The 22,856-nt window shown below is 47.3% G+C and overlaps 1 protein-coding gene across 1 annotated transcript in view; it reads right to left on the minus strand.

Annotated features, from left to right (window-relative positions):
• Nucleotides 1-11,528: 11,528 nt before the first annotated feature.
• LOC102387583 overlaps nt 11,529-22,856 on the minus strand; it is an 18,503-nt gene continuing 7,175 nt past the window's right edge. Inside the window, exons 3-6 of the mRNA XM_025198537.1 lie at nt 21,354-21,458; nt 17,949-18,086; nt 15,674-15,793; nt 11,529-11,637 (exon numbers count right to left, since the gene is read on the minus strand). Coding sequence (XP_025054322.1) covers nt 11,529-11,637; nt 15,674-15,793; nt 17,949-18,086; nt 21,354-21,458 — 472 coding nt within the window. The remainder of the gene's footprint in view (nt 11,638-15,673; nt 15,794-17,948; nt 18,087-21,353; nt 21,459-22,856) is intronic.

Here is a 22,856-nt window from a genome sequence, read left to right on the forward strand (position 1 = left end):
TGGGCTATGATGCTCGCCAGCTCCTTGAGTACCCTGGGGTGAAGATTGTCAGGGCCGGCTGACTTGAAGGTATCCAGCTTCTCAAGATGTTCCTTCAGAAAGTCAGCATTAATGGAGGGCAGGGGATCACCCTCACCCGGACTTCCCGGCCCTGTAGCGGGCATGGGCGTCCCATTTGAAGTGTAAAAACTTTCCATAAAAAGGAAAACAAAGCCAGGACTAGTCACTGCATTCAGTCAGGGGGAGGGTAAGATTAGGAACTGTTCTTTCTTGCATTTTTAAGTGATTGGAAGATGCAAGGATTTTTGACTCAATATGAAAGCTTTTTGGTTGTTTTGTTTGTTTTTTTAATATCCGTGTCATTGAATGTTGGGTTCAAAGTAATTTTACCTGGAAACTTTTCCCCCAGCCCTATCTATTGCCTGTGTCCACTGTTATTCTGACGTCATCCTTCACATTACACTGACATAATATATTTGTTCTCCTTATCTCCTTCATAAATAACTCCTTCCTACACTGAATTCCCGCCCCCCCAAAAAAACCCCCAAAACACTGCATGTAATAAAACTAAAGTAAACAGAGAGAACTCCTGATGTTAGCATGTTTGTTAGGGATTTTCTTATAGCTATATGTACCTTCCTGTTGCATTCAACGAATTGAAAGTACCTTCCTGTCGCATTCCTTCCACATTTGCAAGGCCCATACTTCAAAGATTTCATTAAAAAAAATATCTCCTCTTATCATGAACAGGTTGTGACATAAACCAGGTAGTGACATAAACCAGGTACAGTATCTGTTAATCCTAACACACAGTCTTTATCAAGGGCACATTCTCATTTACACAGTGCAACTAAACTAAAGTAATTGCTTTACCTGGTATTTATTAGGGATGCATGAAGCTTCGGGTGCTGATTCAATTCAGAGGAGATTTGACCCGAGTCAATGGCTGAATCTCCAAATTGAATCAGGGGACCAATTAAAAAGGTCCAAATAAATTCAAAGCTCTCTGAATCACCAAACCGATTTAGGCAATCCCCACCGACTGCAGCAGGGAGCTGGACACAGACTCCATGCTGGTAAGTAGGAGGCGGGGGAGGGAGGGCTGGAGGAGGGGAGAGGGGACCATGCGGGGGGACTCCTGCCAGGCAGGGGGCCAATCCTCACTGCTTCTCACATCCCCATGCTGCATGGGGTGGGGGCTCTGCCATGAGCCCCCAGAAGCCCCAAGACCATTACAGCAGCTGGTGAGTCAGTGCTTTTTATTTTTTTCTTTAAAAGGGATGGGAGCTGGGGCAGGCAGGGAAGCCATAGAAGGGACTGGGGCAGTGGGCAGAAGTCAGGGGGTTTGTGGAAGAGGCCCCTCTATGTAGGGTGGGGCAGCAGGGATTGTCCCCTCCCTCCCCACCACCTGGCAGCTGTCAGTGAGTGGGGGCTTCCCCCCCCTCATAGAGCCAGGAGCTGGGGTGGGGGGCAGCCATTGAGAGCAGGTGGGGGATGGGGCCGATTCAGCTATGGCTGAATCTGAATCAGATTTGATTTAGGACAGTGATTCGAATCACTGAATTGAATCACTGTCCCCCCAAAATTGGCTGAATCCAAAGCGAATACTAGCCACTTTGCACAGGCCTAGTGTTTATAGTAATTTTATCTGCCACTTTCCCAAGCTTCAGGATAAGCATTTAGGCAAACTTTTAGGCCCAAACATTTCTCCCAACTATTAGATTAATACAGTAAAAGATATTACCAAACAAAGCTTTGTTTCAGATGTACAAAAGGCAACCATGTATTCAACATTCCAATATTGGCATTATGAGAAATAGGTATAACCTGGCTACAAATAAAGTTAAGCTGGGGATTGGAAGAAAGTTTCTGTCAAAATAGTGAGGTGGTGGGGAAGACTTCAGTAGAAGGGGTAAAAAAAAATGCAACTTCTTTTAGGGTACAGTTTGATCCATTTACAATAGGGATCATCTGATATTGTTTCTTACTTTAAGAACAGACTGGATTTGATGGCCAGACAGTCCCTTCCTATCTTGGAGAAATAATTCTTCAGTCTTTAATATCAATTGTAGCAAAGTGGGGCTCCCTGTCTAGCCACAGTGCTAGGTTCCCCACTTGCCTTTGGGCACAGCCCCCACCTGATGCACCTTGTTATTAATTGATTAATGATCTTAATTAGGCAGGAGGTTGCCCATTTACTGCCCCGATGCCAGGGGGTGCTATCTGCGGCCCCATACCTCCTCTACACCACAGCCTATGCCTTGCAGATGGCATCTGGATGTTACAGTGCCCTCAGCCTACTGCCAGAGCAAGCTTAGGCCGCACTGTCAGGCCTCAGTCATGCACACATTCATACCATCCGCCTCTTATTCAGGCCTCACACACTCCACCCTCTCTCACAGGGTCTCTTTCATGCATCGACAACTTATGCTGCCTTGCTCCCTCTTGGATCAGGTCCCCTTCGGCCATAGGCTTAGCTAGTCCATTCCTTGGGTGGCAGACGTACCATCTGTTGGGCCTCTCCCATGACCCTCACCAGAGTAGTGGCCAGCCAATTACCCGACTGGGTCTAAACTTACTCCAACCCCTTCCAGGGCAACACAATGTGTATATAACTGTAATGGACCCTCAGCACTCTGGTTCTTCTCCCCTTCACTCAAAGCTACTCATCTCTGCCCCCTTCACTCGGGGCTTCCCTCCCCCATGGGCTCAGGTAGCCGCAGCCGTGCCTGGCCCCACTACCTCCAGTGTCACCCGGCCCACCCAGAGGTGGGAGTTCGGGTTAAGGTGCCCCAACCTGCCTTTCACCAGGAGGGTAACTGGCCTGGCATTTCCTGGGGGCTCCCACACCACTGAGAGCCCCACCAGGCCACCCACTCCCAGTAGGGTGCAGTTTTAGGTCATGCCCAGGACCAGGAGCCTCCTAGCCATCCCCTACAGCTCCTCCCTTACCACCACCACAGTGTTCCAAGAAGCCTTAGAGCCAGGCAATGTTGCTGCCTGGCCTGTCAGCAGCGAAATGCTGTCTTTATATAGGCAGCCCTGAGTCCAAAATGGCTGCAGCAATCAGGCACCTGTTGGCTATTTGGCTTAGGCCCTTAAAGTGGCAGGCACAACCAATGCCCTGCCACATCAATGCTGACTGGATCATACAGCAGCGGCCCTGCCTTGTGGCTGAATGCAGAGAGGACATCTGTTGTATAGCATGCCTAACAAATATTTGTCACTGGACATGGAACCCATCCTTGCAAAAGGATAGAATTCTACACATGGAATCGAAATCTGCCCAAACACTTTACAACTGTTGTGAAGTGTTAGCTCTTCAGTAGAAAGGTTACATTTGTTTTGAGTCTGTAATGCTCTGTGGCAGGGGTTTTCAACCTTTCTGAATGAATGTACCCCTTCTGGTGTGTACTCCCTTCCATCTGGTGGGGTGGGGGGAAGGAGGTGGGTGCTGCTGGACGGATAGATGGACGCGAAGCTGGCAATGCATGGCGGCAGCGCAGAGTGGTGAATGGCAGTGGCGGCAGGGAGTTTGCAGTTGCTGCCCCCATTCAGCACTCTGCCCTGTTGCCACATACTGCTTCCCCGTGCCACTATGCGTACCCCTTGCAGCCATTCCAAGTACCCCCAGAGATATGTGTACCCCCAGTTGTCAACCCCTGCTCTGTGGTATGGTATTAGTTCATTGTAAGACATACAACTTTATTGCACTGGAGAGATTTGTAGGAACACACACAAGTGTCAAGAAACTCTCTGTTACCTGGCTTGATGGAGAAAGGACACTATGCACCCGGAGTCCCCAAGACGAGACAGTGATCCGTGGGTCCCCATGGAAACTGTACCAAGCCCGGACAGCTGGGGGATGCTTGGAACTGTAATCCTGTCACACAGGCGGAGGATGATGGTGGGGAGGGCAGTGACATGCTGGTGCCCTGCTTTTGCCCATTCTGTTGACCCTCAATGCCAAGCCATAGACTGCCCCCCCCCCCCGCCCCCAGCCCTCCCAGTGCCCCTCGCTCCTGACCCACAGCCTCCTGTCCCCCTGCCAGCCCTGCCGGTGCCCTTCACTCCTGACCTGCAGCCCTCTGCCTTCCCAGCCCTGCCAGAGGAGCCCAGCTGTTCCCATCCTGACTGGGCTGGAGTGCAGTGGCTCCGTCTCATGCAGGCAGCAGCAGTGTGTCTGGCCCCAGTGCAGGCTTGGGGGAAGAGGAGGGGAGGCTTTTGGCACCCCCTCCACCTCACCCTGGGATGGAGCTGCTGTGGTGTGCCAGGCAGCCTGTCCACAGCCCCACTTCCCCTTCCTTCCCGCCAGGCAGTGTCTCCTGGTCCCTGTGCTGCCTGGCTGGCCATGGAGTTCCCCGCTGCCCTCAGAGGCAACCCCCACCCCTTCTGCCCTGTAGCAGCCCCAGCCTCCGCCTGCCCTGACCAAATGGGAGGGATTTTGCTTTACTATGCTGGTGGGAGCAGAGGGAGGGCAATCCGAGCTAGATTGGTGTTTGGCTACCCCTATGGAATTTGTGGGGAATTTACACATGGGACTTAATTCATTCACAAGCAAGTGGCTTGTAAACACAAACACAATGCACAAAAATAACTCGGGTTAAATTTTTTAAAGCTCGTTAAATTAATGAGGATTGAATGCCATGGCATGGGGCTGAAGAGAATAGGGGACTTTTGTTCCAAAAGTATGATTCACTCACAATAATGAAAGAGGATACAGCACTTGAAATGAAACTAGATAGGTTTATGTCTGAAGATGGTGAGATAACTGACAGAGAGAGAAGCGGAAAGCTTGTCCTTGAATGCTTGATAGTGCTTCTTGCTTTTGGAGGTAGCAATTGCAAAGAAGCACAAAAATTACAATCTCAGGATGACCACCTGTCATTAAATCATCATTATTTGTATGATGGCCCCTGCTGAATTCAGGGACCAACTATGCTATATAGATGCATATAGTAAATAACACACACACACATACACATTTTATTTTATTTTTCTTAAATAAAATGCTGAAAATATTTTTTCAGCATTTTGTTTAAGAAAAATAAAACATTTTGGTTGTAAGTTTTAACAAAAAATTTAACAAAAAAGTTCTTGTTTTGGCTTGAAGTTCCAATAAGTTCTTAGCACATCTGAGTAAGCTGTCTTATTTTGTGGTTGCCCTTAACCGCTTTTCATTCCATGTGTACAAACCATTCACTTGAATACCCCCCATTAAGAAATCCCATGAGAATTCATAGGTCTTACATATGCCCATCAACAAAACAAAAGCCTCTTTCCTTAGTTTAAGCTCTTCTTAAACAGCTTTTTCCAAGGAAGGAACAAAGGGACATTACCTACTGACCTGTTGATTGGCTCCAAAAAGCCCTAAGTGGACACTGGTCTGTCTACCTGTCCCAGTAAAATCAAAGAGACACAGACACCTCTTAGCATTAGCCAGCATACCACATGCCTAGGGTCCATGGGGCTGGGGTCTGTGCTGTGGGAGAAGTGAGGGAGGGAAAGGGGGATCCCTGCTTGAGCAGTGAACAGTGAGGTGGGGTGGGGGGAAGCAAGGCAGACCCTGCTGTGTCTACAGTCAGCTAGGGAGCACAGGGGTGGGGCCAGTGCTGTTCTCTGGAGCAGAGAGCACAATCCAGGGCTGCAAAGTTTCTGTATCTGGGGACTCTGGTTTAATTTAAACCAGGAAGGGGTCTGGGACAGACATTGCAGAAACTGGTTTGAGCCAAAGCAGTTAAGTCTGATACTACAGTGGTTGTCAACTGAGGGTACATATACCCCTTGGGGTACTTAAAAGGGTTGTAGGGGGTATGCAGAACAGATGTGGCTGATAAATGCAGTGCAGCACACAGGTGGTGAGGAGCACAGCCCGGGCATGTAGAAAGCTGGTAAGTCTGTTGTGGGGGAAGGGGTGTGGGGCCAGATCAAAGCCCCAGCGGTGGGGGAGGGAATGGGGCTGTGGGCAGAAGCAGGGGCTGCCCAGCCAGGGTGGGGTGTGAGACTGAATCACTTTTGGGGGGGCGGCTCCCACCACTATGCACACCCCTGGGAGGGCATGGGGGGTTGTGGCCCTCAGATCTGCATGTGGGACAGGCTGCGGCTGCGGGCTGGTGCCAGGAAGGCACTAGGCTCTTCCCAGTGGGGACTGGACCAGGCTGAGCTCGGGGTGGGCAGTGGTGGTGGCACTGGGAGGGGCGGTTGGGGGTGCTATGGTGAATTTTGTGGTGGCTGCAGCCCGCCCCTCCCATAGCCTCCCTCCCACGATGAGGGAGAGAGCGGGGCTGGGGCAGGCACTGTACAGTCGAACGGTGTGTGGGACAGAGCCGTGAACGGTTCATCCAGGGGGTCGGGGGGCTGCCACCACTGCACACACCCTGGGAGGCCATGGGCAGGGGGTCATGTGCCCTGGGATCTGCATGCGGGGCAAGGGCAGGCTGCAGGCCACTGCAGGCTGGGGGTGGGGCAGCGCCAGGCTGTTCCCAGCAGGGGTGTTGTGCCAAGCTACACAGGGGTGGGGGTGCTACGGTGCATTCTGGAGTGGCTGCAGCCCCCTCCGTAGCCCCCTCCCAGCACTGCTGCCACCTACCTGAGCACAGCCTGGCCCAGCCCTCCGCCAGAAAGAGCCCGGTGCAGCCCTGGCCCCAGCCTGCCCAGCGCACAGCTCCAGGAGCACGCCCTGCCCCATGCCCCAGCCCCAGCTGGGAGCTGCTCACAGCTCCATCCACCCTTCTCCCAGCTGTGCAACACCTGCCCCAGCCCCAGCCCCATTCTGTCCCTCACTGCGGGGGCCTATGGGAGTGGGGCTATAGGAGGGCTGCAGCCACTCCAGAATTCACTGTAGCCCCCCCAAACTGCCCCTCCCAGGGCTGCCACTGCCACCCACCCTGAGTGCAGCCTGGCCCAGCCCCCATTAGGAAAAGCCCAGTGCCACCCCTGCCCATAGCCACAGCCCACCCTGCCTTGTGCACAAATCCAGGGGCATATGTCCCCAATGTTTCCTGGGGGTGTGCATAGTGGCAGGGGGGGGGGCCCACCCCCCCCCCGGCTCAGTCCCGCAGCCCTTTCCCCTGCCTCTGCCCCAGCCCCACTTCCATTTCCTCCCCCACTGCTGGGGCAGCCCTCCCCACCCTGCGTGCAGATCCAGGGGCGCATGCCTCCCATGCTCTCCTGGGGTGTGCACAGCAGCAGGAGCCACCCGCCTCCCCCTGCGCCTTCCAGACAAGCCACTCCCAGCTCCGTCCCACACCTCACCCCGGCTGTGCAGCGCCTGCCCCAGCCCCAGCCCCACTCCCTCCCTCACCACAGGGGCCTCAATCTGCAACACCCGCCCCCCCCTTAAAAACAAGAAAAAAAGGTAAAGGTTTACAGGAGTTGAAACTCTGAGTCAAAAGGGGTGCACTTATTTTAAAAGGTTGAAAACCCCTGTGATACTACATTCAACCAGGTTTATCTTAAACCAGTTTCAGCCATTTTGAAACTGGTTTATGCATACTGAACTTATGTTCTGTTACATGTTTAAACCAGTGTCTGATCACTTAAAACAGTTTATGTGTAATGTCTGTCCCTAGCCTAAGAAACAAGAACTAAATTGATATCAGGTTTATGGCGCATTATATTTTGTCCAAGTCCTGAATTCTTTCCACACAAGGAAGATAATGGCCCTCATCCCTTTTGACAGGGCTTGATTTCCCAGTAATCAGCTTCTTTTCTTCTGCTAATTGTATGTCTGCTACCCTTGAGAATTTCTCCCAGCCCCTCTCCTCTGCTTTGTTTCACCCTGCTGTGCCTCGCTTCCTGTGATCAGAGACAAGCTTGTCTAACTTTATCCCAGCTACATCGTTGGTCCAATAAAAGATATCGCCCTAAGAAATTTTGCCCCTCTGAATTCTGTGACATTTTCAGCCCAGGCTGTCTGACTTGCCCAGGGCTCTGGACTGAAGCTTAAGGGAAGATTTCAGTGGAGCTGGTAGCTTGCTCACTTTGCAATGAGGATACAAATCGAGTGTTAATAGTCCTCCAGTGCCTTCCCACAGTTCTCCCTGTGCATTCAGGAGGATAGACAATCCTTTCATCATTCACTGGGAAAAAATCAGTGTGGTTCAGCTTAGTGAAACACAAAGAATCATGGCACATGCTCCCAAAAGGTATACCAACACATAGGAGAAGCCATCACTTGCTTGGACACAGTAACTCAGGCACAGCTTTGCAACATGGTTGTTGGCACCCAAGTGGTGAAGACAATAGCTTAAATGGTTCCTGGAAGGTCATCCAGATGGTGGACCTGGAAACTGAACCCAAGGTTCTTGCATTCCATCTCTTAACTACAAAAGCATCCTTCTTCCATAAATTCTGACTGGGTGGAGTTGATGCTGCTACTGCATGTCAATGAATGTGCATCTTTCCTAGCTTAAATCCAATCGGATGACTTTCATGAGTAACAGAATTATTTTCTTGCTGAAAAGGGCACCTATACACGTGCCCGACACATGCTCTGATGCTTGTTATTTAGCATGTTATCTGATGCAAGTCTGCTGGAGCGTGCTAATTAGTATGCACCAGCAACCTCTGTATCATGTGTATTCCATGTCCCACCATTCAGAATGGTGGCAGGGGCGCTTTAACTAAAGCTTGTAGAACGAACTTTACTTAAAGCACCCCTGCCACTATTTTGAAGCATGGGACACTTAATACACTAGATGCTGTGGGCGCTTGAATTGGAGCAGCTCCCAAGAGCTGCTCTAATTAACCCCCCTGGATCACATGTAAAGGCGCCTGTAGACTTTTACTTTTCCCGCGGGTTTGGTTTTTGCTTTCAGTTTTGAGATTGCATTTCAGTTTTTTGGGGGGTTTTAGCCAGTAATTGTCTTAGTGCTTATTTCTGCTACATAGTTTCAAAATAATTTCTCACAGTGGAATTTGTAGCATAGAAGGAAATAAAAGAAATCTTATCTGAGACTCTTGTCTTAGTATTGATCCCACTTGGTAAATATATATAGTCTCTTCTGTCTCAGAGTATATTTTGTGAAGGCTAGAGAATAAAGTATTCTTCTCCTTTGCTTTCTGTCGTGTGCTTTGCTCTCTCTTATGTGTGGCTGGGGGGTGACTTCCAATGGAATAGCATTTATGAAGCTGTTCTCATCTACCCTCTCATCCTTGAATAGAGAAAAGTAGTTAGCCCTATGAAGTTAAGCAGAAGGCAGAGGAGGATGGCACCCAACAGACTAACTCAGTCACAGCTTTCATCAGTTACAGCCTACTTAGTCTATGGGTATTAAACTCATCAGACCCTGTAGGCCAGATGAGTAGTGCAGGGCTGGTCCACTGGCTGAATGAGTGATATGGGACTGGTCCTCACACCAGATTGGGTCCACAGATTGGCCCCAAGCACCAGATCCAACACACGGAGCCAGTCTGGTGCAGATGCTGCATACAGTGAGTTCCCTGGACCAGCCCCACATGATATGTGCAGTGCAGGGGCTGGTCTGGCTTGTACTGCATGCAGCATGCGGATCCAGTCTCAGATTCATGGGCAGCATGGCAAGACAGATGATAGGGCTTTTCAGGCCATATCTTTGCCACACCTGCATAATCTGGTGGATGAGCATTGGAAGAGCTATACTAACTGCTTGGCTCTGGATTGGCTAGGCCTGAATGTTGGTAAGGTCTGAAGGTTACAAAGCCAAATTTAGTCACCTGAATAAGTTCAAGACTGAGATTTTTAAAGCGGTGTGAGGAAGACTCACAAATCCACTAAATGTGCTTTAGTGCCTTAGCAAAAAGTCTGAATCATTCCAACCATTCCTTCGAGATGGTTCTGACATTTTCACGATGGAAAACTCTGACTGAATTCTGCATACTGTAATAAATAGGATCTGACATGCCGCAGTAAATAGAAACTAGCTTTTGAGATGTGGAAATGGTTCTTTAGTGTTCCATAAAGGAAAAGGAGATGGAGCTGTATATTTGAGAGACAGACGGAGAGTAATAACTTGGGATAGTAGTTCTCTGATATGCTGCACCCTAAGCAATGGAGAACAGACCACACACAAACTATTCTGAGCAGTATGTTCTTTTATCAGATACTTAATGTGGGGACCTCAGCTGCCTTATTGTTAGAGCTAAGAGTCGACAGGAGAGATGGATCCCCTGGCATATCCGTGAAGAGCATCCCAGGTAGGTAGTGTGGCATGCAGATGATGTGGAAACCTAATGAAGTGTTAAGAATTAATTCCTGCTTTCTCCATGACTGCTGTGCTGGTCTTTGGTTGTTAGAAGAGTACTGCTGCCTCAGGCAGGGGGTTGGACTAGATGACCTCTGGAGGTCCCTTCCAGCCCTACTTCTCTATGACTTTATGACTCCAATTAATGGATGGATGGAGTCAAGATGGCGTGGAAATATATACGTGTGGTTTCTACCACAGCAGCCTAGAGAATAGCTTTCACTGAGACCTTAAAGATTCCTTTTCATCAGGGGTGTCAAAGATACAGCTTACAGGCTGGTTCTAGCCCATGGACACCCATCATCCGGCCCCTGGTGCTGGCCCTGGGTCTCAGAGGTGACTGACAGGCAGCATGTGGGGTGTGCCACATGGCCCCACGTGCCACACATGGTGTCCACTGCAGCTCACACCCCAGAGAAGCAGAGTGGCCCCCACATGTAGCTGAGCCCCAGAGTGGTCAGAGTAGGATGTACCACACATAGCACATACTTTGGCCACTCCAGGACATGTGCTGGATCCAGAAGGTAGGACCGGCTGTGTGCCACTCATCCAACCTGTAGGGCCAGTTGAGTTCTAACCCCTGCTTTATGACGTAAAACCCACCACACATCTGCAAATTTCTGCTAAGCTAGGGGCCATAGTCTTCGGGGTGGGGGTGGGGGGAGCTCCAGTCTTTATAATGATGTAGTATCAGGCACAGGATAAATGTAAGATGGAAATAACAGCGTTTGTAGATTGTATTGAAGGGTTGTCAGGGAATATCAATGTACTGAGCTGAACAGAAGATCAGGTCTTCAGCTGATGTAAATCTGACTTCACAAGACTCATGCTTCTTAGTTAAGCTCAGGATCTGGCCCTAAGTGCCAATATGAATGCATGTGAGCTTATAGGCATATCAAGCAAGGAAGGACATTTCTTGCCCTGCCCTTGCAACCCCTCCAGTACTGTATTCAGTGGCTTTGGTACCACAGTCTCAGATGCTTCGTGGTGCTTGACCAGAGAATCCAAAACATGGTGGCTGCTAAAGAACCTTTATTAAACTCTAGCAACATGCAGGCAGAGAATAAAGTACAGTAGAAGCTACTTACATAATTTATGTTCCAGCTAGTGTTCCCCCACCCCCAATTTCACACACAGACATTGCTCTTGATTACATGAATTGCTTTACCATGACTTTAGCTGCTTCTGTGGTTTCACCCCCTTATAATTTTATCCTAGAAGGAGATTCAATAGCTTCCTTATTTATTTCTAGGCCAGGTATAAATGGGGTTCACCCCACCACACTGCAGGTTCAGTCGCTGGTGCCTAGTCAAAATTGGACTCTTCATCATTCTTTGCAGTCAGCTGCTTGGAGGCAGGGCAAATGTATTGGCTAGTTACTTGAGCTGCTTCCCTTGCACTGCTGTCTGAGCCACTGTAGTAGAGAAAAGAACCAAAGGGTACATCAGTACACTACGCAGAAATTAGAATAGGCTGGTGGTGAAGCTGACTTAGAAATCAGAAGGAAGGGCCAACGAAACACCAGAGAACTGTGGTGCTCAAATTGTGGTAGCCCACTACTGCCAAGATCAGGTGCCCACTGTGTTGGGCATTGCACAAGCACAGAAATGAGAAACAGCTCCTGCCCCAAAGAGCTAGCATTCTACCTGGACAAAGAATGTGAGGAAAGAAGAAGCATTGCCTCCATTTTATAGGTAGGGAATTGAAGACTATGGAGAGCTTAAGTAACATGTCCAAAGCAACACTGGAAATCACTGGCAGAGTCAGGAGCTACACTCAGATGTCTTGAGTCCCAGTCTAGTGCCTTAGCAATGGCCAAGTCACCTCTGCTGCAGCATCAACAACTTTAGAAATTAAATCAGCATGACACAACATTCAGAACAAACCAAATCAGTATGCTATAGAAAGCTTATCCTAACTTAATTACATTAGACCAGTTTCGCATCAGTAGGCAGAAAATGGCTTGGTCCAAAATCAGCAATCTCTCCATTATCAGAGGAATATTTTATTGAATTTTCCCAATTTATTATTTTTATTAACTATCTGTTATACAGCACTTTGTGCCCACAGATCTCTAAGGAAGGTGTCCTCTGCACTTTAAAAGAGGTGAAATTGAGTGTTAGGGTGTTCCAAACACTTACCTAACTGCAAAATTACCCTGAAGAATTGCACAGAATTTGGCAGCAATTATATGAAGACAGTGATATTCTAACTTGCCTCGAGAATACAGAATTGTCTCCGAGGACTGTGCAAACAACAGCTCTGAGTTGTGTGTCTTGTTAGCATAACACTGAATGTAAAAGAGTTTGATACAGACTCAACAATAAGCATAAGAAGACAATCCACCAGGAGGTGAGGAATGATGCCAGCTTGGTTTTAACTTAAAAAAAAATCTATGGATCAGATCTACAGCTCATACAAATCAGTCTAGCTCTTGGTCCATTGACATAGCCCAAGCACTTCCGATTCACACTCAGAGAATCCAGCTTGTAGGCTTGGTGTTAATCAATACGAACTAATAAATAGCGAGTTACACGCAGCTTTGTGAAAAGTTAAGGGACCAATCCTGAGAGTGCTTGCCAAGGCAAGTAGCCCCATTGATACCAGTAGTTCTACTCATGTGACCAAGTTTTTGTAAGATCAGGCCCTATCCTTCCATTTAAAATGAAGGATTGCTAGTATATATTCCTACAGCACAGGTTTACCACAACACACAGTTCAGTTCATTCATTTTCCTCTTTTACACTCTGTTTTAAGGCTATCTTTATTGCTCTTATAGTGATTTAATAGAAACTACCAGAATGTTACATTTGTAACACTGGATTTAATGCAAACCACCCTCATTCCTTATAATTAACCACCATTACTTTAAAACATTTGCAAACCCATAATAACCACCACTTGAGACTACCGGCATAGAAACCGTAGAAGTGTGGCTAAGCAGAAGGCCCCCAAAGCCTGTTCCTCAGTAACCATAAAGTGAACCTTTGTAAATATGACAGCTATCTTGGTCAGCAAGGTAAAGGAAGCCATCAACATATCTAACTCAACCAGTAATCAAATACAATTAAACAAAGCACAAGGCCTGAAAAGAGACATTACCATTCTGGACTATATAATCTAGAAATACTATACCATAGCTTTAGTTTATGGTAATTGATGTAACCAAATGTATTAGATGCTGTTTTGCTACAGTGCTGTATTTTTGTTAAGCTTCTAAATAAGTTGGAGAGAAACAAAGCAGCCTTGTTTACAGACTACCATACATTTTGGGGAAGAGAAAAACAGGATAAGGGCCAGCCGTATTCCATAATGGTGAAGGAAGAAGATAAAAATCCTTCCCTCCAGGAGTGTAATTTTTATAGAAGCATAACTCCCAGCTAAGTCCAGTTCCAAAAGTTTCAGTAAAAACAAAGAAATTTAAGTAAAGCCAATCAGCGGTCATTTATTAGAACCAGCCCTCTATAAATATGGGGTATAAGCTGGAGGGAAATTTTTAAAAGTCAGCAAATTCAAAAGAACCTGCTGCTGATCTGTGTGCCACCACCCTCACACCTCTCAAGTCTCCTCAGCTGGTATAGATGAGACTCTATGTTGTGCTGTCACAGGCAGCCAGATACACTTTGGGATACATGTCTGGTTTTTGCGTTTGGAAGTGCAAGTAAATAAAAGATCAGACTACAAACCTATTTCTGCCTCTTTTATCAGTAGCCAACCTGCAAGGTTACCTGTAATCTGGGTAACAGTATTCAGTTCTACAACATGCTTAAGAATGGGACTTTCAGAAGCACTTAACAGATGCAGGTCCCAATATTCAAGGATACTTAGCCACTTTTAGATTCAGGCAGGTGCCTAACCTACCTAGGTGCTTTCAAAAATCCCATTGGATACTGCAGTCCCACTAGTTTCTGCTGGGAGTTAGGCACCTAAGCAGCTTAGTGAGATCTCCAGAAATGCATCCACACGGATCTATATCTATAAAGGACCAAATTTACAAAAGGGTTTGGGCATAAGTAACCTGTGCTCCTTCATCTTGAGAATCCCACTCTAAGCACATGCCCAGCTTTGTTTTTGTGAATAGCCCCAGAGAAGACACTGACAAAAGAGAAGCATAATACAAATAGAGATATGAGCCTGAGTAGCTCAGGTGATAGAAGATAAAGCTATTCATCAACAAGTGCTTTGCTAAACACTTCAGTCCTTTGAGGGGAGAGGAGACTGAGCAGCTAAATTTGGCCTATCTTCAAAAAAGCAATCTGAAACTTCCCTTAGCTCCCAGTCCTAACCCTCGAGGCCCTTAAACTCCATTGATGCCATACATTTTTAACCTTAAAGTGCTCTTTGAGCCTTTAAAATATCTAGGGTTCTGTTTCTGCACATGTGTAGAAATCCTTCAATCTGAACAGCTCAGCCTTCAGCCCACACTTAAATCCAATCCAGACTGAGGCATTTCAGGCATATTTTGAGCATACTTTACACAACCACCTTGAAAAGATCATCCCCCCCTGTTCAAACTAGTTGGAAAGGTAGAGGTACAGAAGATACCCATCTTTTATGTAATGGTTTACTGGTTAGAGGACTTACATAGGAAGCGGGAGACCTGGGATTATTTCCTTCCTCTGCATTAGAAGATTGGATCCCACATTTCCCTCCTGCTCAGAGAAAACCCTTAACTACATGGTAACGTGTGCTTTCAGGTGGAGAGATGCTTTCATTCTCTCCTTGTCAGAGCTGAACTGTTTTAGAGCCAGTAATTCACAATTTATTGGTTCAGAGAGAGGGAGCCTGACTCTAGCACAGCACTGAAGGCACTGCTTTGGGAAGGGGAAATTTGAACTCCAGTGTGTTCGTATTTCACATGAAACACTGACTGAATGGGATGCATCAACCAGCCCAGGAGCAGGAACCAAGTGAGAGTCTGAATTTCTAGGCTACAGAGCCAGGTTCTTGTTTGTGCTCTGTGGCTCAGCGAATCTTGGGCAATGCAGAGTCAGCAGGGAGTAATGGGGTGGAGAGTGCCTCTGGCCCCCGGGCGCTTTACAAGAAAGGAGAGACCACCACTGCCTTTTGCAGAGAACCTCGTCCTGTCAGTGGTTATTAGGTGTGCTCTAAGGCTGCGTAACATTTCAAGCCCCACAGGGGACTTAGAAGTCCAATGAGACTTTGGTGCAAGTCCAGTGCTAAGCTCTTTAGCTCTGTCATGACTGAGGCACTTCTGTACATATGGACTAAGCAACCCTGACATAACAAATTGCACCATCTCTGGAGTTTAGACCTTTCAAGGATTAAGAGGCAGCTGATCTGGATGTTTTCAGGAGTGTAATGTAGGATTTAGGTACATAAATTCCATCTATACCCTTTTCTTGGGTTTGTTTTTTTTTATTTGACCCCCAGGTACTATGGTGATGTGGTCCACAGAAGGATTTAGATCAGAAATTCACTGTACATACCTATCATTCAAAAAGCTCTGGTACAACCACATGAAGCAAAAGTCATTGTAGTGGCTGTCACTCTCATATTTCCCTGGTATGGCTATGCTGATGAATCCCTGAGAGCCATCTTCTTTATCACTGATTAAGGAAGAGAGGAAGGGAGAATTCAGTTAATGAAGATGATGAGGCAAAGTTTTGGAACTAAAGCTGGACATTATAAGGTCAATGTTGCAATGAGACAATGCTTTTTGTACAAAGGCCAAGCTGCAAGGAAAAAGATACTGCCATTGGAGCATAGCAACCACTGCAAGAGAAGCTACACTAATTCCTTTTGTTTTTCCAGGGGATGTCATGTTTAGAGGAACCGCCATGCTTCCTAAATTTGACACATTTATCCTTCCTTCCTTTTTGCACCCTTGTGCAATAAGGTATTAAGCAGAATTCACAGATTTGGCCATGAGCGCTTCAGCTCTGGCCTCAAATTAGCAACCTCTGGGCTATTAACTGCACACCTTAGTGCCTGCACCACCCTAGCTCCCTGTGCATTTTTTATAGCTACAAATGCAATCAGAAACAAGTTCCTGTATAGCAGGAATCCTCACTGTTTTGCCTCCTGGTTTTATCATAATTAAGAGCTACCTGGAATTGTGGTAGCACTTGGAGACATCTAGTAGCTGGATAATACATTACAAGAAAGAACTATCTACATAGGTGGTAAGAGAGGGTATGTCAGCATGGCACTATGCAGTACCATATAGAGATACCTGAGCTAACAATGGCAGCAGAGCCTGCTAGCTTGAGTGGAATTAGCTTGGATATCTCTACAAGGCACAGCAGACATCCCTCAGTTGCATCTTTCCCAGAATGGTACAAGTCACCATCTTGTGTCTTCTGCCCTTGCTGCCTATGAAATCAGTGATTGCATGATAATGATAAATTGGCATTTCTTTATTGAAGGTGAATGGGAAGAGTTGCGCTTGGGTCTGAAAGCTAATGGCAGGGGTGACATAGGGGAAGGTGCATGTATCACTGAAATCCATTTTCATTTCCAGAAGCAAAATTGGGCCTATATTAACTCACTGCTTCTTCCACATGAGCTCATTTCTGCCCCTTAAATAGGTATGGCCTGAGCCAGCTGCTAAGCTGTGCAGAGGCTCTGCTTAGGGTAGGCCAGTCAGTGCTCATTCACATTGGCTCTCTGGCCCTTGCTCATCATTGGCTCTACCTGCCTAACTCTACCCTCAACAGGGTATAAATGGACTAGGGCAGGCCATGACTGCTTGAACCTCTGCCCCATGCAACCAGGGCCCTCACTCCAGACCAACCATAAAAGGGTTAAGAAGACTTCTGCTGAGTGTGTCTGCTTCTGATCTTAAGTGTCCTCACTAAGACTCAGCCTTATTTCCAGTTCCTGCCCTGGACACTGCCTGTCTGGCTTTCTGTTTTGGCTCTAGCCTTACCCATCCGCTTCCTTTGAGTTCCCAGACTCAGTGTAGATTGTGGTTTCTGACTTTGGCTTGCTCTTCAGACTTTGGTTTAGGACCCAAACCCCTGATCTTCAGTCCTGCTCTAAGCCTTGCTCTGGACTCCAGCCCCGATGGAGCCAAGAACTCTGAGAGAAGTCAGTGCCTGAGCACTAACAATTCAGCATTGTGTAAGGTGAACTTTTGCACATCATAGCAACAGGTTTCAACTAGTCTCCTAAAGTTCCCCATAGTGTTCACTGTTTCAAGGACTCTTTGTAGCATTTCCTTGGCTGTTGCGGCAGGCATGTTGATGATGGTTTCAGCTTTACTGTGGTCTGCCTCTATGCTTAGCTGTATTATCTTCTCTCCCAGGTGTGCTTTTTCCCTTACACAAGACTTGCAATTTTCTTTGGCCACACAACACTGTTGGTTCTAGCTGGCTCTTGTGAGAACCACTTAAAGGTGCAATTCCCCACAGAAGAAATGATAAGGCAGGGAAACGGTAATGTTATTTCTTCCACTGCCTCTTATACACTGGCCTTATAATGCACAGCAGCCATTAGCTCTGGACGCAGTTTCTCAGCATCTTGACATGGCTGGAGCTACGTGGTGGGTCGATGGTCACTCAAGGGGATGACAACAGGACAGAAGACAGCAGCATACCAGAGAATGTCTCTGTGTCCCTCTATAGCAGTGCCATTGGGAGTTTGTTTCCTTTGACTAGACAGATTTATGGGGATAACTTAGTAGAGAAACTGAGGTCAAAGGTTCTTGTGGTACTGAGAAAGCCCAGCTAGTAAGGAAACAGGGTTAATTTCTCTCCTTACCTTCCTCTGAGACTTTGTACATGGTGCAGGAAAGCCTTCAGTTTAGTGAATATCTCTTTTGAGTCCAAGTCATTTTCAGCTTGATTGATAAAGCCAGTCTCCTCCAGCTGTCCCTCTGCTCCAGATGGTTCAGGAACACTAGCAAAGAAGTGTACAGAGGAACAATACCAAAGCATTATTCTTCAATGTCCTCATTACCTTCCAAATGCTGTCACACCAATTCACAGAGAGGTGAGTGGATCCCCAGTTGATGCCAGTTGATGTAGTGCCACTGAAGTCAGGTTTACCTCAAGAGAGGACCTGAGACTTGTTTGTGAGAGTGGCTCCATGCGGCATCTCTCAGAGCCAAGTTCGCTGGATCAGCTGAGTGTTGTCATTGCAACAAGCTAAGATTCATAGAAGATTCATAGATTCATAGAAGCTAAAGGCTGGAAGGGACCTCACGAGATCATCAGGTCCAGCCCCCTTGCTCTCAGGCAGGAAAGACTGCTGGGGTCAGATGACCCCAGCAAGTCGTCTTTTGAAGATCTTCAGGGTAGGTATCTGCACCACCTCTGAGGGGAGTCTGTTCCAGACTCTGGACACTCAAATCATAAAGAAGTTATTCCTTATATCCAATCTGAAGTGATCTCCTAGCAGTTTATGTCCATCATTCCTTGTCTTCCCATGGAGTGCCTTGGTGAACCGATGTTCTCCCACCCCCTGATGTTCACCCCTTATAAGATAAACAAGTATCCTGCTCAAATTCAAACAGATAGCTGTTTTATGTGTCCAGAATGCCACTCATAATTAGTAAATCCCAGACCTGTTTAGGAACTATCCATTAGGCTGATTCAGCTCAAAATTTGAAATTTCTCAGACTGCTCTTTCTGATGAGCTAAGCTCTAACAAATCCAGTGGAGTTTAGCAGGTGATGTGGGTGTCTGCACAGCTGGAGTCAGTGCAAGTGTTTTCAAGAATTTTAAAACTATCATATGGCTTGTCACATGGCTCTCGGTAATGGGGTAGATTCTCAATGAAGTTATGGTGATGGGAACTCATTTGTGGATATGGCTTTCTAATTTTAATACACCTCACTCCACTACCACATCTCTCCATTTCATTCTGTCCTGGTTTATGTAGATAAAATGAGTTCTTCACAATGTACAGCTACGCTGAGGGGAAGTGATGTAACATCCCATTACCCCCCATGCAGAACCGTGAAGTAAAAATCTAGTGCATCAGGAGGACTTTCACAAGAAGTGAATCACTTAGAGCAGGGGTACTTGGCCTCCAGCTTGCAGGCCAAAAGTGGCCCATTGGGCTCCCTGAAGGTCAAGAAATTTGGCAAAGGGGGAGCAGTGGCCATTAATACTATCATTCTCCTCCACTGCCAAATCCCAAGCCCCTCCCTGTGAAGAGCAAGATTGGGGCTGAGCCAGGACCCCCTCCTCCTATGCAGCTGAATTGGGGTCAAGCCATGTCCCCTTCCCCCGGCTGAATCGGGGCCGGGCCATACTTTCTTCCCCCCTGTGCAGCCAGGGTGAGGCAGGCTATGCCCTTTTCCTCCCATGTGGCTGGGTTGGGGCTTGGTGACACCCTGTTTCCCCATGCAGCTGAACTGGGGCCAAGCTGCCCCCGCCCTCCTCTTTGCAGCCGGATGGGGCGCTGCCATGCCCACCCTAGGCACCAAACCAGTGTCACTGTCTTGATCTAGTCCATGGGTGGGCACTGCCCATCCAGCTCACTGAAGCAAAAGGTTGAGCACCACTGATTTAGGACATACAGAAACATCCAAAATAAGAGAGGGAAAGGAATTATTCTGATACTTAATGAGGATCCTTTCCTGAAGAAAGAACAAGCTAGACTTGATTGCTTCCATGGAATCTCTTTCTCCTATTGTTATGTGACCAATGGCTAGGAGCAGTGGTGGTTCTCATTTGCATTGCAATAGCAGCAGCTTGAGGCCTCAGTTAGCCACTAGGTTTTTTGCACCCATACGTGATCTGATTGGCCATGTGTAGACGAAACGAATGTTAATGAGAATGGGGGCAGCTCACAACATTGGCCAATATCAAAAGGCAACCCCAGCTGCCTATAGCTTATGATCCTAAAGACAAGCCTTCACAGGTGGGCAGTAGATATAGCACTTGACTTAGCCTCAGGAAGAATCACCTCTGTTTCCAGGTCTGCTATTGATTTGCTTCGTGACTTTGAGAAAGTCACTTCCTCAGTTTCCTCTGCCATCCTTTGCCTTGGACTGTATTTAGATTGTAAGAAGCTCTTTGGGACAAGTTCTCTCTTTTACTACGTCTGTGTGTGCAGCAGGCCTTTATGCACTGCTGTAATACAAGTAACACTAAAAGAAAAGGCAGAAAGCAGGGCTTTGGTGGCACATTATAGCCTAACCTGTTCAGAGAGGCTGTACAAATCTACAACATCAAATATTATGCTTCATCTGACAAAGTTGGCTGTAGCCTGAAAAATTTCATGCTGAGTTATTCTCTAAGGTGCTGCTCTGCCCAGCCTTCTGCCTGACTTCAGACTAACACAGCTAACTTCCTCTCTCTATTTAAGGAATATTAAGGTTGCAAAATCAAGCATTTATATCTTAGGAAATGCCAGGGTTATGGTTGTCTGTCCTTACTGCCTGCAGTCCAGGGGTGGGGCATGATCCGAGCAGCTGGCATCTTTAGAAAACACAGTTACCAAACTAGGAAAAATCTTAGTTCTCACATGCTCAATACAGACTCATTTTGAGGCACATAACTTGGCCCGCTGTAGGTGGATTTTCACAGCAAAAGGCACATCTCTTGCACCAGAGTGGCCCCTTTCACCAAATTTCATGTCCCTGCTTCAATGCATGGGCATATTAGAGCTTCTCAGTGAAACACAGAAGCCCATAAGAATTTAATGTGGACCAAGCACCCTCTTTTCCTCAGATCTTTTTTTTTTTTTTTAAATGGCTGAACAATTTTATTTGAAATTTCCCTGTCCATTCAAAAAAAAGAACCGAGACTGAGGGAGACACCCAGCATGGAAAATTTCAGTCAACATCATTAAAATTTAACAAAATTATAAGCAATGCTTAACAGAGTCTTGTAACAAAAAGCATTGGGCAGCCTCAATAATACTTCTTCTGCCTTTAATGACACATTCAGTTGAGCAGGGTGGCATGGGACAGTCTTGGTAACACAATTGCTATAATATGTTGGAAACTGCAATAGAAGCAAGTGGGAAGGGACCAATACAGTGTAGTCTCTTGCCTGAGATTTGTAGAAGTACTGGGAACAGACAGCTTCTTCCTAGTGAATAGCAACCCTTCATGCTTCATTCCAGACAGCAAATTTCTAGCAGGGGGATAAAGGCACTGACAGACAGAATTGCCCACAACCCTCTTTGACTTGCCATGAGTGTAGTTGTTACCTGCGCTTGTATCCCACGAGAGACTTGATTAGTTTCTGAACCTGTGTGTTTCCTCTCATTTTGCTGAGTTCACTGGTAAATATGCCATCTGCATGCCGCTGATATCTGCGGTTCAGGAAAGAGAAAATAAATTTGCTTGCCCCAAGGCTCTCTGTTCTACAGGACTTCAGTTGATCTGGTAATTGCTTCACAGCTCTGGCTGGGCTGTTACAAACGGCATACAGATGCACTCCTCCTCTGAACCCGGTCTAGGGGACTTTATCCAGAGGATCAGAACTTAAAGGTTGTGTCTCTTGTGTGCATCTGTTTAATTCTGCACTGCCGAGTGTAGCTGAAAAAATATGTTTTCAGAGTGACATATGGATTAGTCTGTATGGCATATGCTCAGGACAGCTGTTCATATTCAGAAAGGCTGATCTAATCCCTCTCCCCCCTGCAATAACTTGGTCTAGCAGCATGCATTTTGAAGAGGGGTTAAATGGTGCATCCCTCTCTCTTGCTCCTTGGATTGTTTTTATTAGTGGCTTTTAAATGTTGGCATCTATATTTAAGCAATGGGCATTGGGCTAGACCGAAGCAATGCACCTTGCCCTGGGTGAAGGGCAATGCACAGCTATACTGCCTCTGGAGCAGAGAAGGGAGTGAGCTGCCCTCGCTGCTGGTCTCTGCTATTAACAGTCTAGCTAGCTCCACTCTCTGCATCAGCTCAGCTGAACTGTCCTTTCCCCAAGGAGTAGAGCCAAGGTTGCACTCACCTCCTGCTCCTATTCCCTCACCTGCACAGGAATGGGAGTAGGGGCTCTGCCAGAAGCAGCTCTCCCACCAGTGCTGTGACCCCAAATGGCGGCATCCCCTGCAGGAAAGTGAGGGAGCTCCTGGCTTCTGATTAGCACAGTGGTTGCTCCTACATATCCCAGTCCTGGAGGAGATCCCATCCTGTGCCAGATATACTGTACGCACAAACAGTCCCTCCCCAAAGAGCTTACAGTTTCCGTGATAATCTTGTGGCCCCTTACTGCCCTGTGCAGGCACACGCAGCAAGTGGTGATCTATCCCCATTGTTCTTACATGTTGTGAAGAGGAGACAACGACTGACTGTTTTTTCCTTGTTGCCTCAGGTCTGTAAATGTTCCACTCCTGAACACCCGCATTCACACTGGGACCCCTGGGGCAGATGATCTCTTCCTCTCTCCCAAGGCTGTGCCAAATTCCCCTATGGGCCCCACCACAAAAAGACTCCACATCCACACACCACCCAGTGCCCCACATGTGCCAACCATCCCCTCCCTGCTCCCTATTCCCCCGAGAGCCTTTCGGGAGCCAGCCCTGCACGGCGGGCACCTGAACTCTCTCGTGTCAGAGGTGGCTGCATATGAGAGTTTGGCTCCTGCTGTGTTTTGGCTGGGTTCTTCCTTTCATAGATTCATAGATTCATAGATTTATAGATGTTAGGGTCGGAAGGGACCTCAATAGATCATCAAGTCCGACCCCCTGCATAGGCAG

Source organism: Alligator sinensis, unplaced genomic scaffold (assembly GCF_000455745.1).
Source record: "Alligator sinensis unplaced genomic scaffold, ASM45574v1 scaffold907_1, whole genome shotgun sequence".
In the NCBI taxonomy this organism is placed as follows: Eukaryota; Metazoa; Chordata; order Crocodylia; family Alligatoridae; genus Alligator; species Alligator sinensis.